The following is an 18701-nucleotide window of genomic DNA, read 5'->3' as shown; positions in this document are numbered from 1 at the left end:
ACAAAACTGCTGACAGTAAAAGGAACAAGATTATAATTCTGCATCCGTCTTCTAGGTGCCACTTACCCATCATGGAAAACCAGTAATAGATGGCTCAAAAGTGGAAGAATCAATGACAAGCTGCATTGTAGTTCCGAGTGTCAGCCCTCAGTCACGAGGACAAGTTATGCAAGCCGGGATGCCTGTTCCTGCTTATGAAGCATCTCTCGTGAGTTTTTAATGCTTAATATCTTTTGTAAATGCATGATAGCCCAAGTATTGTATAATCTATTTTCTTCTGAGAATCATAATTTACTTATAACTGTACAAAGGAAAATTCAGTTGAAGAAATTAACAAATATGAGTCACAATTGCTGACCAGTACTTACCTTTAAGGGTGAAATTTGTGGTAATGCTGATGAACTCCCATAAAAGTGATATCTTTGTCTATCCTCACCCTCATTACAAATGGGTCCCTCTCATCCTGGGATCTGAGTGATGTGTCCTTCCTTTTTACCCTTCCCCAAACTATGCCTCTTTCCTCCGTGAGGAAGGAACTGATAGCTCAGAAAGCTAACAGAATGTCATCACTACTTGTGTCTGTGTTTATTAGCAGCACTAAACATGTCTCTTCCTGAAGGTAAGTAATGATTGGCAGTTTTCTTATCATCCAATTTTCAGATCATGGTTATTTCATTGTAAAGTAACTAAATAAGAGCTACTGCGTTGGTAATGTTCACTAAACTTTAGTGTATAGAAAGCTTTTGTCCATACGACAACGTCAGTTGAGTGACTGAAATAGCAGTTCTTAAATTAAATGAGCAACCTTTCCTATGCCATTTCTGTGATCATCATCATCATTATCATTACTATAATTACTGCTATTAGTAGTCGTATTATTATGTGCTTGCTTGACACTTTCATTGCATCTTGATGTTGCCTCGTCCACAACCTTTGTCAGAACTATAGTGACCAAATAGGTCCTTGACATGGATTGTATATTTTAGGAGATAAACAGCAGCATACTCTTAGAGATTGTCCTTATTGCTTGGAGTGTGATGTTTTTCTGATTGTCTAACAGTACAAGAGAATAACAATAACATACAGTTTTGTTCATTTAGGAGTGACATAAAAGGAGTTCCTTCAGAAATTAACCAGAATTTGTCATTTATTGTTATGATAGTAATTTCAACTAACACTTAATGGTGGCTTTTATTTCTGCTGTGTTTGCATTTCTTTTCTATAACTCTTCTGCCTGGGGCTGGCAAGGGGAAGACAAAAGCTTTTACTCGGTCATCCCATTTTTAAACATTGACTTCACTTTTTTGTTGTTTTGTGTAGGCACTTTCTTCTGTTTTGACAGAGAATAGCAGTTGTCGTGTCTTGTGCACATCTTTTTTTGACATGTGCAAATTGTATTGGGAAAGATATTTAGCTTAAATAATCAGCGTCAGTGTTAGTGAAAATCTAGTAACTGCAGTACTTTCTTCTGAAAATTATATCTCAGTATATAATTAACCATCAAATCTGTCAGAAATGCAAATTGAATGTGAGGACAGCCCCAGGCAGACAAGGCTCGCTTAGGCTACTAACGTGGTTGTGGGTTGTGTGTGGCAGCATGCGGGCTCGGCAGGGGTGGTAGCTGAGTTGCTTCCCAACCCTCAGTTTGTCGTCACTCGGCATCACAGCCCCCCACCCGCACACCAACATGGTGGACAGGTAATATATGTGTTGAGAGTGTTGAAGCTTAGCTTTGCTGTGCTTTGCTTTGTATTTGCATGGAAACTGTGAACTTACAGCATGAAAATGAAAATTATATCTTTCCTCATCAACATGTTCTGGAACTACTTTTCTTATGGGCTACTGTAGATAAGTAAGGGGTGCTTGAAGTTCTTTTCTTTGTAGCTTCTGTTAAGTGATAGTTCCTTTGCTGTATTTATTATGAACTTCTGTTCAATATTGTACAAGAATGGAGAGAGAGATAAGATATGCGGTAGACAGGTAGGGTGTTGTGTGTGTGTGTGTGTGTGTGTGTGTGTGTGTGTGTGTGTGTGTGTGTGTGGAGGGGAGGAGGTCGGGACGGGGGCAAATTTCAATTAATTAAAATGGAAAAAATTTAATATATTCATTATACATGGTTACTTACATCTAACGAATGCAGCTTCTGCAATATTAGTAAAAAATTTCCACTTATGTTTCATTTAAACTCCTTGTCATATTTTCTAACATGAGAATATGAAATACATGAAAACATTTTCTAGTAGAATGAAGCCTTCATTGCAGATTATCTCCTTGAAGCAAACATATATCTTAGACAGATCGCAGCTTCTTCCCCATCTAAATAACTAAAAGTAGTAATTGTCTTTGTTGTGTAACTTATTATTTTGTTTCCATCCTGAATTGCATTTAGCAACTTCCTTTTTCATCATGGAAGCCTTTGTTGCTGTATACAATGGAACATGTGCTGCATAATTTGCTGTCAGTTGTTACAAAAAGTGACTGGCATATTGTCATTGTTGTAGTGCTCAACAGTTTTTCACTGACTCATGAAACTAGTGGATGGAGTGTGTTGTTGCTTTACAGACTGCGTTAGTGAAAATCGTGAAATTCCTCAACTTTTTGCAACCCTGTATAGCAAGTTCATGGATATACAAATTTGCATTGACTTGCCTTCAACTACCAACAAGTGAAGTGGAAAATTTATGTGTAAAGAGATGCTTTGAAATCCCTATTTGCCCACTCTGTTGTACGTTTTCCATGTTTTCTCGAAATTACTTTGTTTAAACATCAGGATGGATCATCCAAAAATCACAGTAGATGCCTCTCTAGCTTTTATTAAATTAAACCAGAGCTCTGTACTAAGAAAGTTGGGATGTTAGTGAGTTTCTTTGACCTAATCATCCAGATTGTCCTGGATTTAGTGATATTACGAGGGGCATTCAGTAAGTAATGCAGTACTTTTTTTCTCTGCCAACTACAGTTGAAAAAATTAAGAATTTTTTGTGGTACATCGTGGTATATTCCCTCTTTAGCCCCTATAGTTAATGAAGTTGCGATAGGTGACGGCACCATACATAGCCTTCAAAATAACATTTGTAACGGTAGTGTATTCCAAGTAGAGAGCTGTCATTAAATTTCATTTGTCAGGAAACCAGAGCATCACAGATATTCAGAGGCACTTGCAAAATGGCTACAGTGACCTGGCTGTGAACAAAAGCACATTGTGCTGTTGGGCGGGGCATCTATCATCGCAACAAGGTTCGCACAGTCGCACAAATGTGCCCAATCTCCCTCGGGTCAGCCAGTCGCACACAGCTGTGACTTCTACAGTGTTGGAACATTTGGACACTCGCATCTTAGGTGATAAACATATCACAATCATATGTCTCACCGCACAGCTGGACATCTGTGTTAGTAATGTTGACATACTTGTCCACGAGTTGATGTACCCAAAGGTCAGTGCCCACTGGGTTCATCACCACTTAAAAGAAGACCATAAAAAGCAATGAAGGACTATCTGTAAGGAACTGCTGCTCATTATGAGGCCAGTCGTGACAATTTTTTGTTGAACATCGTCAGAGGTGTTGAAACATGGGTTCGTACTTTGAACTGGAAACAAATGAGCAATCCACAGAGTGGTGCCATACCACCAATCCTCCGAATAAAAAGTTCAAAGCTGTACCTGCAGCCGGTAAAATGATGGTGACAGTATCCTGGGTCTCTGAAGGGCTTATTTTGTGTGATGTCCTCCATCATGGTGCAATGTTCAGCTCTGAAGTGTATTGTGCTACCCCCAGGAAATTGACGAAATGACTTCAGCATGTTTGTCACCCCAAAAATGCAAATGAACTTCTCCTTTTCCATGACAATGCAAGGCCTTACGTAAGTCTGCACACCTGAGAGAAGCTCACAAACTGTAGCTCAGTTCTCTCACCTTCCAACTTTCACATGTCTGGCTCAGTGAAGGATGCAGCACATGTGTGGCAGTATGTGGATGATTTGAAGGTTATTGATGCAGCAAAACATTGGCTCTGATGTCGACCTGTAGACTGGTGCCATGCAAGCAAACAGCTCACCCCCCATCCTCCCTCTAGTAAGGTGGCTTCTGGCCTTCACATTGTACAGAGATTATGTTGAAAAATGGGGTTTTGTAACCAGAAGAGTGGGGAATAATATGGTGTATTGGAATGCTGGATAAAACTAACCTGCTTTCAGAAGAAAATGTGTTGCGTTACTTTTTGAACGCCACTTGTGTCTATAAACTGGATTCCAAAAAATGTCACTCTAGGAAGTGTGCTTAGCAGAGTTTGACTCAATTGCACATTGTGTCTTACGATTTCATCACAAACAAGCATGAACCCCTAATCTTCATGTACCTTTGTGCTATTTTGTTATTACTCCAGTAGCATTTCTGCATTGTTAGTAGAATATTTTTTCCAATTTAATGAATGATTTTAAAAGTTATGTTTTAAGGTTAAAAATATTGTAATATTTAAAACTAATATAAAATTGGAAGGTAATGTTGTAGGTTCACTTCTACATTTTAAGTGTTTTCTTTTAATGGCAGACATTTTAGTTTCTGAAGCATGCATGTTTAGCAGCCCAGTGTATAATCTCTGTCATACAATCTTGTTACACCACTGAAAGATGCCCTTCATTTCCGATTCAACCCAGTATCATTATCTGAGATACTTCTTCTTGAACTGTTGCTAGGTTTCTTTCATTATCCTAAAAAAGGCAAACACTGTCCAGATAGGCCTTGAAGGCCCAACAGTACTGACTTGCCACTGTGTCATCCTCAGCCCTATCCTCCTGTTACGTACATAATTCTGATGTCACCATCAGCTCTGTTCACAACAGTGAAACAATGTTACTGTGGGAAAGAATTGACACCACATATAAACCAGTTAAGCATTCCATCTTATATAACCACTGTGAACATTTTCATAGCAACAGTTACAATTTTTAAATTGCGTACTGCGGTATGTTCTACAGTAGTCAACTTTTTTACAGATTTTGTACCAAATGCTGTAGTTACCTGCCTAAGAGATTCTCACATATTTTGGATGTAACCTTTTTATGTGGTTAGGATATTTTATGATACAAGTTTACATTCGTAATTTTATGTAGTTTTCAAAGTACAAAGTATTATTGCTATGAAATGGCTTATTGCATATATCATAATAAAAATATTAGCATGTTTGTACTTTGCATGTGATAGATTAGAAAATGCTGTAAAGGATATGAATGTCATTAGATAGTAATAAATTCATTTTTAAGCATTAACATTTTTGTTGGCAGGGGGAGGTTGTGCAACATGTGCCTTTTCCACATCACATTCGCTCAGCTGCAACACATGATTTGCATTACGTGCACCCACAAATCATGTACCAACAATTTCTGCGTGCACAGGAAGCTCTTGGTGGACATATACCTTACCACATCCCAGCAGGTGAGATTACTTTTTAATTAAGAAGTTTCCGTATACCTTGCATGCAGAAAGCAAATTTAACATGTAACTAGGTGGTGTTTTTTCACACACAGTTCTTTGCATTGAAATTCTATTTTGATCTGAATAAAAGATATAACATGGTTTTTACAATATGGTTTTTTCCCTCTAATGTACTGATGCTGAAATCACACCTAAGTGTTAACATAATTCAGCTGAAGCACTCGCTTAGTGTAAGTATCACTGCATCTTGGATTTGCAATTACAAAGGCATCGGTTTGGAGCTCCTGCAGTTTTGATTCCATTTTTGGACTGAAATGAGCTGATGGCAGTGTAAAATGTTCTAAACTAAATATGAAGCTGGTATTAATATGATGACTGTGTAATTCGAAATAAAGCTATTAGAAGCCAGTATTTAATGTCAAGGGTTTTGCAATTCCAAAAGCTATAAATCCAGCACTTTGTAAATAAGTTGATAAAATACTGAAAAAGTCTGAATTTTAGTTTTACAGTGCTATCAATGAAAATAATATGTGGCTGATAGCCAGAGTGGTCAGGCAAAATTGGTCTGCCAGATCCCATGGTTTTGTTCGAAGCAGCTGTGTAGTTTTCAGAACAAAACAAATTTTTCTGTTTACCATGTGGCTCTTGTTTTCATGGAAGAGTTAATCTGTGAATGAAAAGTTGGAATAATTAACACTTAAACATGTCAGAATAAAACTAAAATTCAACTTAATAGTTATTTGTAGTTGGTTAAAGCAGTTATTTGGAACAGGAATTGAACATAATGCAAATCTCTTTTTTTGGGGGGGAGGGGGCAGTATTTGAATCTGATTTCAAATTCAGTGTAAATTAATTAATTAACTATGGTAACAGAGACACCCTTTGGTGTCAGGAGCTAGAATACACATACGGCCATTCCTTGCTTGTCGTAAGAGGCATCTAATAGGACTCTTTTTATTTGGTCATGTTTTTACCTTGCTATTTTAACTGTTGTTTGGCGTTCTGAAGGTTTTTGCTATTTTCACTTTCTTTTTTTACACTTTTCCCCTCACCTTTTTTCCTTTTTAAATTGTGGTCACAATTTTGGGTTTGACCTCCACTTTCCAGATTTTACAGAAGTGTGGCCCATTTGAGGAAGGGTGCCTTAAGCAACATTCAACAGATTTGTACCTGGCATATGCGGAGAAAAATATCTTCATAGATGTCTACCATGACCTAATTCAGACACACGTGCCCAGCAGCAGCAGCAGCAGCTGACATCAGCGTTCTCACTGGCGACGTTGTTCACCTGGAAGAGCAGCGAATCAGGCATACCACTTCGATACACACAGCTCTTCAGTACCAAATTCTGATGTCCTCCATAATGAACATCTGACCTCAGATTCTGAATTTTACTGTCCAGTTCTTTATCTGAAATGCCAAACAAAGAAGCAAGTTGGGGAAGTGCTTTGCATTTGGAGATGCAGTTTTTATAATATGGGAATGTAGGACCCCATAACGAACGTCTTTCGTGAAATTCTTAAACTAGTTTAACCGTGTTATTTATTTGTCCAATCCATCTTCACAGACTGCTGCTGAATTTACACAGCTGATTACTTTCACGCGAGACAAAACACCATGAGTATGCCTGCGAAATGACTTCTCACGTGGATGTGCATGCCCAGTAGAATATGTATGTGGGATTTGTGCCGCGTTGTCAGTGAGTGAAAAGGTACAGGCACAAGTGCGAAAAATACTTCTTGGAATTCTAGCATCGTGTTGCATAATCATGTCACGGGAACTTGCAACATGTGCGATACCTCATTGGCTACACGTGCTAGGCACAAGTCCAAGCGACAAATCCCTCATTTTGAATGCAGCTTTACTGTGGTGCTTTAACTCTTCACTGTGCACTGTTACCTTTTGCACCTGCTAATCGAGTGAATCTATGTTTGCACTCAAAATCCAGCGGGGTAGCCAGTCCGTCGTGGAGGGTTTGTCATGTACCCTGGGTTGTAGCCCCCAGACAATGTAGGGATCGCATTGCAGATGCCTGATCTGTAACCTCCCTGTGTCAGCCTAGGAGTATGTATCTACCCACTTCAGGGCACCAGGATTCCAAGCAATGGCTGCTGTGCCAGGTGCCTTTTGCCTTGGTGGGATAGTGCCCACGGGGAGAGCTTCCGATCAGTGAGTGTCATTGGGGCAGATGGCCAGCAATGAAATGAATCAAACTTAGTAGTGGCCATACCAATACGGTCATTTCAGCAGTCAGGAACAGTGATTTTAATGCAGAGGTTTACAATCCTATGGCATTTCTGTCTTTGACCATGTCTCAAGACAAGAGCCAGCTAAGGAGGATTGGAGTGGACAGTTTGCATAATTCTTGGTGTGTTTCCAAAACTAATGGTGAATCTTTCGCTACAACGATCAGTTTTGGGGGTTGCAGCAATAGAGAAGGTGAGAAATGGGTGTTTGCTGATCAAAACATCGCACACTGACCAATCACGGGCACTTAAGGCCTGTGTCAAGGTAGAAGATATACTAGTCACCATTTCTCTTCATAAAAACCTAATAGAATTCAAGGTATTACCTTTCGTCGGGACCTAATGCTACAAACTGATGAAGAGCTGCGTACTAATCTGGCGCAACATGGAGTCCATTTTATTCACCACATCCAGAGGGGATCCAAGGATAATAGAGTGAACACAGGAGCTTTTATTGTAGCCTTCAAAGGCAACATTTTGCCAGAAAGGGTTGAGGTCATGGTCAATAGATATGATGTCAGGCCTTATTTCCCTCCTCCCTGATGAGATGTTTTAAGTGCCAAACGTTCAGACACATGTCCTCCTGCTGTTCTAATAAGGCTATCTGTAGGGCCTGTGTCAAGGTAGAAGATATACTAGTCACCATTTCTCATCATAACAACCTACCGTATTTACTCGAATCTAAGCCGCACTTTTTTTCCGGTTTTTGTAATCCAAAAAACCGCCTGCGGCTTAGAATCGAGTGCAAAGCAAGCGGGAGTTCTGAAAAATGTTGGTGGGTGCCGCCACAACTAACTTCTGCCGTCGAATATATGTAGCGCCACACAGGCATGCTTTGTAGGCACAAAGATAAATACTGGCACCAAAATCTCTGCGTCAGTAAATAAATTTAAAAAAAAAAGTGGAAGACGAGCCTTTTTCCTCCGCCCAGAGATTCGACCACTGAATTTTGGTACATTATCCAACGAAGTAAATACAAATTCTGTATTGTTGATCTTTGGATGTAGCAGCATTTCAATGTACTACGAAAATCCGACTGGCAAGACTGTTTGGGATGTTTGTCAATATGGCCAACTCTACGTTCTGAATTTTTTTCCTACCTGTGAGAAGAGATGGTTGCTAATAGGAGCTTTTATGTATTGTGAATCACATGTAGTATTCTCTTCGCCATAAGATTAATACGAATATAAACATTTTGCCATGTATTGTTTCGTGTTTGCTACTATCTCATTTAAATCCTGTCTGCCTAATAAACTACGAAACTAGAGTGAGACAACAGCAAACGCGGAAGAATATACATATCATGTCATGTTTATATTCGTATTATTCTTATGCCTGATAGTGATACAGTCAGAAATGAAGCACGGCAACTGACTAGATTTTTAAATTTAAGATGACTCTAATTTCTGTGCAGAACGTAATGAACTAAAGAGGCACCTGCAAAGATTTTCAAACGGAGAAAAATTTTCGCTAAACTCTCGTTCAGAACATCATCTATCATACGCAGTCTATTATTTGGTTCTTGTTGATCATTATCAAAGAAAGCAGTAGTGTAAGTAACAACAAATGTTTCGCTAATGAAACGATTCCTCTCTATTTTTTATTTGTAAGCGGCGGTAGCGCGCACAAAAGCAAGCCACGCCGCGAGCGGCGACAGGTCGTAAACACGCACCTATCAGAATGCGACAAACAATGCATGATAGTATAGTAATGCATTTTCAACTTAGACTGACGTAAACACCTATAACAAAGAGAACGCCACTTATCAGATCAAAGAAAAATAAGCAATCAATTCAAACCAGACGAAGCACGTGAAAAAGGAAGGATATCCGTATAAATACGGACGGAGCGCGTGACGCGTAGCAATGGCTACCTGGTAAACCGTAACTGCTAAGCTTACGACTCGAACCAAACTACTGCAGCTGTATCGTCATTCATTCGACCTAAATTGTGTCTCATATTACAATTAGACGAACTTTGTTTCGATTTGGAGGTGCGACCTAAAACTTGTCTCTCCCCTTGAATTTCGAGTCTCAAATTTCAGGTGCGGCTTAGATTCGGGAAAATTTTTTTTCCTTGATTTCGAGTCTCATTTTTCAGGTGCGGCTTAGATTCGAGTGCGGCTTAGATTCGAGTAAATACGGTAATAGAATTCAAGGTATTACCTTTCGTCGGGACCTAATGCTACAAACTGATGAAGAGTTGCGTACTAATCTGGTGCAACATGGAGTCCCAAGAGGGCAGCCCTTGTCACCAACACCCTCAGTGTGTCAACTTTCTGGAACTGCACCCCCTTCGTTCGCTGCAGTGCTCAGTGTTCAAGACGGAGAAGACAATTCAAAAGTATAAAAAGCTTGACCACCTGTCTTATCAAGATGCAAAGAACTTCATTCGAACTGAAATGGTCTCAAATTTTGTGACTGTCATGTCACAGTCCAGAGCTCACGTGATGACAAGGTGTCGCAGACACCTCCTGGCCCTGGTCATATTCTAGGGGCTGCCTTACAGGTGGGAAAAGGAATGTCGGCTCCCTTGCTCCCTACAACTATAGCACTGGTGGTTCCCACACCTAGGCCAGAGATGGCATCCATCCTCTGGCATCAATCCTCTGGCATCAATCCTCTGGCATCATCACGGATGAGGACACCTGTGAAGGTGCTCTCCCACTGCCCCATAAACCCCCCCCCCCCCCCTCCCAGACCAGGACCAGCAGCGAAAGGCTGTGGGCTGAAGAAAAGTATGGTCCTCTTCACTCCTGAAAGATAAAATGAGGAAAACTTTGCAGAAATCGATGTAGGATAAGCAGAAAGATGATAAACTAGTTTCTGAGGCTTTGGATGTTCCACAACCCACTCCTGCAGAGGTCGAACCTATGCACATTGATGACATATCACACAATCAGATGGACTACAACCTGGTAGCAGATGAATCACACTTACCTTTTCCATTCTCCACTTTCTCGGACCTGACTCCAATGCTACTATTGTCCTCTAACTGAACTGTCATTTAACGGCTACTTACTCCGTAGTTGGCATAGCACTTCAAGAAACACAGTTTGCAATAACACACCTACCCGCTCTGAAAAACGACAGACCCTACTATACCAGTCGCATTAATGTTGAGAGAACATCTGGTGGGATCTGTACCCTCATACGCTCTGATATTTCCAGTGCGCAGGTGCCCCTTACCATTGCACTAGGGCCTGTGACACTGTCCTGCAGAGGCCGAGTACTACAACACCTCCTTTCGGAATTGGATACCTGTGTACTCAACATTGGAGCTGCAACACGTTTCACTGCAGCCCACAGAATATATTCAGCTATTGATCTCACAGTTTACAGCCTGAGTATCTTAATCCTGATTCAGTGGCGTGTCCATGCAGATCTTGGTGACAGTGACCGTTTTCCTATTGTTCTCTTCCTCTCCACTCACAGACATCTGGAGCATGTCCACTTCGGTCACTTCGGAAAGCTGACTGACAGACTTTCTCCTATATAGCCATTTTTGCAGCCAGTTGTGTGATGGGTATTGACAAAATTGGTACAGGATACTATTATTACTATTATTCATGCTGCAGCAGCAACGATACCCTACTCCTTCGGCTTGTCCCAACAACCATGGTGGTCTGAAGATATAGCCACAGCTATCAGGGAACGCTGGAGGGTGCTTCAGCAGCACAAATGTCATCACTCTATGTGTAATTTAATAGAATTCAAGAGACTACAGACAAGAGTGTGGTTTTTAATAAAGAAAAGGAAGTGCAAGTGTTGGGAGCAATATGTATCATCTATACGATCCCATACACCACCGTCCTAAGTACAGACTAAACTCGGTCACATTTGTGGCCATCCACCAACTACGGCAGTTCCTAGCATTTTTGTCAATGGTAACATCTGCACTGATCCCATGGTACTTGCCAAATGTTTTACGGCACACTTTGCTAAAGTGTCTGCTTGCAGTAATTACTATCCTAATTTCCTGACCCGGCAACACCTTATTGAGTGCCACCTGCTACCCTGCTACACACACGGCTTTGTATCGTACAACGGCCCTTCTAGATATGGCTGCTGGACTCGACAAAATTCACAGCCAAATGCTCAAACATTTTGCCGACAGCATGAAATACATCCTCAGGCTTTTTAATTGTATTTGGCGGAAAGGAGAATTTTCCTCTCAATGACAGGAAGGTATTATTATTTGTGCTCTGAAACTGTGAAAGGTCCCACATCATTTAACTAACTACTGGCCAATCCCTCTGATGAATGGGCTGTATAAGTTATTCAAACAAATGGCCATCCGCTGTCTTTGTTGATGACTTGAAGCTGGAGGGCCACATCATGATTCCAAAGTGGCTTTCTGACATTCCTGTCTACTACAGATCATCTAGAATCTGCATGTGCTACGCTTTCACGCATCGCCAAAATCTGATTGCAGTGTTCTTTGACCTACAAAAGGCATACAATATCACCTGGCGACATCACATCCTGTCTGCACTTACCTGAGTGGGGTTTCCAGGGCACTGCAAACTGGAGTCCCGGAGGGATTGGTTCGAACTGTAACGCTGTTCACTATCACCATCAGTGATATCTTGTAAATGCAGTGGCCCCCACAGTCTCTTCGCCACTGATGTGGATGGTCTTTGCCTGTATTATGACTCTTCGTCACTGTGCCCAGCACCAGTTTCAGTGGGCTTTCTGGAGAGTACTTGACTGAGCCCTGAATCATTGCTATCAATTTTCTTGTGGAAACTAATAAGTTGTGTATTTTTGTCAACTCATGATTGTGCACCCGGACGCAGAAATTTAATCTTGGTGACCAGTTACTTGATGTTGTTGAAACATTTCAATTCTTAGGTGTTTTATTTGACAACTAGCTAACTTGGCTGCCACGTGTCCACCAGTTCAAGGCAACTTGCATGAAGAAGTTAAATGCTCTCTGTTTTCTTATGATCTCCTCATGGGGATTGGACTATATAGTTCTTCTGAGATTTTACAAAGCGCTGATTTCATCCCACTTGGACTATGGTTGTGTTGTGTATGGGTCAACAGCACCATCTGTACTGAGCTTGTTGCATCCTGTTCACCACACTGGCCTGCGTTTGGCAATGGGGATCCTTCCAAATGAGCCCTGTTGACAGCTCCCTGGCAGAAGTCGGTGTCCCACCGGTGTGATTTAAATGACAGCAGCTTCTGGCAAATTACGCAGTCGTAATCTGTTAGATGCCTATCACCCATGTCACTCAACTCTGTTCTGCAACCAGCAGCTCAGACCATTTGCACATCGCCCAAAAGAGGTTAGAGTAGCTGGGATCTGACTCTACACTCGACTGAAGGACATCCAACAGCCTCCTTTAGTCTGTGTTGCTAGAGCTCCCTCTCAACAGCCCCCGTGGTGTGTACCCTGCCCTGTGATACAGATAGACCAGTTTGGGGCCCTAAGAAGGATGCTGATCCTACCCTTCTCTGACACCTATTTTGTTCGATCCTCAGCCGTTATTCTAATTTGGTATGAATCTACAAGGATAGGTCGAAAGTCGACAACATGGCTGGTTATGCTTTTGCACATGGAAGGGGACACAAGACGCAATCTCTGTCAAGTGCCTGCAGTGCATATATTGCAAAGTTTTGTTGCCGTATCTCAGGCTTTGTGCCACATCATATCCCTGGCAGTGATGAACTTTCTGATCTGTAGCAATTCCATGAGTTGCGTAAAAGGCATACATCCCTGTGCTTTTCCAAAAATCTTTTGGTCGCCAACGTCCGGGACGTACGGGTTGACCTCTACAGCTCTGGAAAAACAGTAACCTTCATCTGGACACTGAGCCATGTAGATGTTCCAGAAAATGAACCTCCTGGCCATCCAGTAGAAGACACCACAATCGGAGATCAACTTGAAATCCGAAACCGAGCACTGACTTAAGATTACGTCTGCAGTGCAATATTTCGGGAATTGGAATGGCAGGCTACTACAACACAAAACAAGTTGAGAGTGATTAAATGGTCTGCTAAGGTAGCGCATACATCTTTCCAGGCCTCTTGCACATGTGCCGTTGTATTGTGCCAACTTTGCATTGACCACACGAGTTCCTTCTGCGTCAGGAGGATCCTCCTCACTGCAGCTGTACTGATGATAGCACATGTTCTTGTTGAGTGTGCATTGCTGGCCGATCTGTGGCATGCTCTCAGCTTGTGTACCTCACTATCTCAGATGCTTGCAGATAATGAGACAGCCAGTTCTGAGGGAGAGAAGATTTTACACTTAACTGTAATACTCCTCCACTTTCAGTGTTATGGGTGTTTGTGCAGGGGGTGGGGGTGGGCAATCCTGCGGCGGGTACCTCCATGCGACCACAAATTACTTTCTTCCTGTCGCATCGTGTTGTGCCTTTAGCCCCCCTTGTGCAACATGCTGTCTGGATTATCACTATTTTCCTTTACCTATTGTGTTATAACTACTGTCACACACTTCTTCAAACTATTGACTTGTTATACAGTTCGAGCAGCCAAGGCCCCACTTTTTCACTTTTTACCTTTTTGTGCGTTTTTCTCATGAAATAGAGGAATTGACGACCCAGTAGTTTAATCCCTTTACACACACAATCATCATCATCTACAGTAACTCAATAGAGCATGGCGTTGTGTACAGAACTTACCATAAATAGCTTTTGCTCTTTGAAATAGTGAAGCATTTTAAGTAAGTTCCCTTTGTACAAGTTATGATATCTGGTGAACTCGTTTAGCTCTTGTGGAAAGGCAGCATTCTAGACATATTGTACCTAAAATGGTATGGGCAGCAATGTTAATACTATTTTTCTTATCAGGACCCTGTTCATTGTGATCCTCATAGATTTGAAGTGGGCTTACATTGTGATGAAATGGCTGAGACCAGGCTGCAGATTTTGTATTAACAGTGTTATAAATTCAAGTTTACATGTAGAAGGCCTGAAGATCAGTAAACATCCTTTTATTTATTTTTAACATAATAGGTAGGCTATTGAGAAGTAATGACCTTATTTTACATACTATAAGACACTACAGATCATAATATGCACCTTAGTTTTCAAGCAGTTTTTAAAAAAATAACATTTTTATTATTAGATTGCAAAGCCAGATTTTAAAAATGTACTTTTACGGATAATGCAGTTCACTTTGTCCAAGTTCACTGGCATCATAGACTGAAATGAAGCATCATAGCATCATAGGCTAGTTGTTCTGGGTTTGTGATGACAGGGCAGGGGGGAGACGGTATTTTCACGCTTGTGAATCCCCACACCGGTGCACTGCTGGTGCCAGTTGAATCCAAATTGGCCAGATATAGATAGGTTTCCTGTGGCATTGAATATTTGGCCATTTTTAAGACTGGCGGGAATTTTAAATTGAGCACTGGATATTTTTATGTTAATTTCAAGTATATGACTAATTTTTTATGCATCTCAGTGTTTATAATGTCATCAACTGAACAGGTACATTCAGTAGTATGTGTGGACACCATCTGCAAAATGTGTTGATAGAGTTTGTAGCAAATAAGTAATAAATCAGAACATCATGCATGATGCTGAGGTTTTCCTGGTTGCACACTGAAAATGTAAAGTGATAAACTTACTTCATACTGCTACTTTGTGGGCTTGCCAGCAAGAAAATTTTTTGCCAATGTTTGAAATTGTGTGTAATGTTTGTTGGAAGTTACTAAGTGCTTTCGTTCTCAAATAATGAACTAATATGGTATGGATAATTTGTGTGTATTATGTTGCCTCAAGACAGATATTTTGTAGTTAGTACAGACACGATAGTTGTAGCCACTGTAAATTATATTCTTGACATGTACCTGTTGGCACTTCATACAAGCCTGCCAAGAATTGTGGTACCTTCAGGGCTCAGGGTGCTGCTGCCATTCCCAAAAATTAAATACAGGATGAGAATAAACTACTAAGAGCTGTAACATTTCCGCAGGTCATTGGATGAAAAATACTGAATGAGGAACAACAACAATTTTGTTAATAGTTACGGTATTGTTGACTGTGGTACAGTGATTGGATGATATGTTTTGTGTGTGTGTGTGTGTGTGTGTGTGTGTGTGTATCTCTATTATAATCTCTTATTCCACTTCATTTCTATATGTTAACGGCAGGCATACCATGAATAGTTAATTTTGTCATAGCACAAAACTACCCACAGGATGTTGGTCTACTCTTATCAGATACCTCTCAAAAGAGCAACCACAGCAGACATTTCTGGTGTAGAAACCAAGCAAGGTGGCACACTGCTTAGGACTGGACTTCTGTTCTGGAGGCTGGCAGTACAATCCTCTCCCCATCTAACTACCCAGATGTAGGTTTTCCTTCGTTTCCTTAAATTGCTCAAACCAAATGACGCAATAATTGCTTTGGAAAGAACGTGTCCTATGTCCTCCTCCAATCTGAGCTTGTTTTCTGTTTCTAAATGACCTTGAGATGGGTCATTAAACCCTAAGCCTCCTTCCTGTTTTTTTAGGGTGGAAGAAAACCACATGAAATTCCAACTTAATTCAGGTATCGGTTAATTCACTTACTAATGAAAGTAGTAAATCAAGAATTGAACTAGAATTTTTACATCAATTAAAATGAAGCTGCAAATGAGGTATAATATATCTAAAGTTGTTGCTCAAAATTTGAAAATAAGCAGTCACAAACTATAAATAAGGGAAGTGCATAAATCATCTTGTCGTCCTTTTTTTTTTTTTTTTAAGTTGCAAGACAGATGGTCCAGAAATCTGAACATTTGTTGTACAAGGGGAAATGATACTAGCTTGCATTTTCGGGCTACAAGAAGTTAGTCATTGAATATGAATAGGAATTTCATATTTTGTGTCGCACAATTGTTTTGCTTTTAATATAGGGACTAAAGTAGATATTTATAGACCACTACATGTTTCATATTGTGTTTTTAGCTATTACATTACAATGGCAGTTTGGAGTCAGTATATTCAAGCTGAACAGTGAAAGACAATATGTCAATGCTTACCAAATGCAGTTAAAATTTTGGGAATGTGAACAAAAACATTGTCAAAATACAGAACTTAAAAATTTCTTGCAAAGTGATTTAGTGATAGGTGTGTGTCACAGTTTACAATTTTACTTTTGGGATGCTAAAGACATTCACCCATGTGGAAGTTCATGATAAAGTACCTTTTTTGGTTGTGAGTTATTTATAACTGAATTAACATAGGATAGATTAATAAACTAGCTTATGTAGAGGCCTCACTTGGTCATTCAAGTATAAAAATTTGATTGATGTAGTTACAAAAGAAAGAAATTCAACTTGTCAATCTCATTTAACGACCTTTCCTTTCTTTTTATATATACTTTATAGAGTGTCTCTGCCATAAACATAGAGAAAGTTGTCATTTCAAACTGATATCGGGTGGCCTTTTTGAATCATTGTGCATAGTCACTGTGGTCTGCAGATAGCACTGAGAGACTGAAGTTGCTCAAAGAGTGGAATTTTCTGTTTGTTCTTGATATCCAGCATCCTTTTGGATTCCTTGTCCTTTCATCACTTGCTGTGAATGTGCCAATCCTCCAGTTCACCATTTATGTTGGAGTTTTTAATTTAGTCTATGTATTGTAGATTTAACTCTTTCCTGTTAAAAGTTGTATGAAGTCAATTTTTTGAGAAAGAAAAGTTGGTGTAACATTTTCCATATCATTTGTGAGGGAACTTTATGTCCTTTTTTTTGTTACAGGAGCTGTTCGTTCTCCTATTCTGCCTGCAATTGACATTAAGTGTGTCGATGTAGATGAGGATGCCGTACACGGGAGTAGCCCACCTCTCGAATTACGGAGGCCGTCAAATGCTATTCGTGGTAGTAGTAGCAGTGTGCGTGGTGGTCTCACGTCACCTCACGACCGTACTACTGACTCACCACAAGTGGCTACGGTATATCGTATGGCAGCTCATTACACCCCGCCACCTGGTCGGTACTACGGTGAGCCAGGTGCAGAACCTCCACCGGCACATCTACCACCACGTGCTCTGCCTCGACATCACCATCCCTTACCTGGTTCTGAAGCACCACCAGGTGGACAACCAAGACTTCAGGTTGCTACACCACCACATGCTAGCCAGGTGCCTCCACAAGCTGATTCACTGCTTATGTTATTGCAGGTATGTAACAATTGTATTCCCATATATTCAGTTTATATTGTCATTTTGTTATAATTTTTGTAAACTTGTGATACACATGAGAGATAAGAATGTCTGGTTTTCAATTGCTAAAGTAAAAACCATAAAAGCCAGGAATGGCGAAAAAATGATGCTTAATGCCAGAGGTCCGCAGACGGGGTATTTTACGTATTTACACTAGAGTAGGCAGCACTCAGGTGTTGCGTGTTTGAATGTGATCGCGTGTTTGAATGTGAATGATTGTAGTGGGCAGGCTGTTATTTAATGCGGCATTTGGGGTTGGGGAGGGCGGAGGCGTTGTGGCTGTCATAGCAGCTCTGTGTGTCCACCTTCTGGTGTTGCATTGTGACCTATGAATGAACAAGCTTGCTTTACGCAACGACGAAAATTTGGAAACAAAAGTTTCACAGAAAACAAAAGTATTTACCAACTTCTGTAATAACACTTGGTCCTGAAATGAAAAAAAAATAGATATTTATTTTATTTATTTATTTAAGACATATGCTTTATTGAACCTGCGTATTTGAATGTTGCCACCAAACAAATTAGAACTATAACAGAAATAAAATTTTCTCGAAGTTATTCTCTCTTAGAATTGTAATTTTATTTATTTATTTATTTGCTAGTCGCATTTGAGACTGGAATACAAAACAATATTTTTGCTAAAACAGATAGCTTTCAAAAGAGACAACTGTTACATTTCCAACACTCAAGCGAATCATCACCATCATCATCCGTTTGAGTTAAATACAGGTCAGCCTCATTGGTAGATTATCACATAGTTCACAGTCCAGTCACTCCGGAAACAGGCTTAATTTTTTTTTGTTGGCTAACACACCTGACACCTTCTAGATGGACCGAAAT

At 40.3% G+C, this 18701-nt stretch overlaps 1 protein-coding gene across 1 annotated transcript in view; it reads left to right on the top strand.

Annotated features, from left to right (window-relative positions):
* LOC126237088 (protein split ends-like) overlaps positions 1-18701 on the top strand; it is a 373733-nt gene that overhangs the window by 318580 nt on the left and 36452 nt on the right. Inside the window, exons 15-17 of the mRNA XM_049946892.1 lie at positions 56-208; positions 5281-5431; positions 17398-17819. Coding sequence (XP_049802849.1) covers positions 56-208; positions 5281-5431; positions 17398-17819 — 726 coding nt within the window. The remainder of the gene's footprint in view (positions 1-55; positions 209-5280; positions 5432-17397; positions 17820-18701) is intronic.

Source organism: Schistocerca nitens, chromosome 2 (genome assembly GCF_023898315.1).
Source record: "Schistocerca nitens isolate TAMUIC-IGC-003100 chromosome 2, iqSchNite1.1, whole genome shotgun sequence".
Classification (NCBI taxonomy): domain Eukaryota; kingdom Metazoa; phylum Arthropoda; class Insecta; order Orthoptera; family Acrididae; genus Schistocerca; species Schistocerca nitens.
This window is presented reverse-complemented; position numbering and strand designations above follow the sequence as displayed.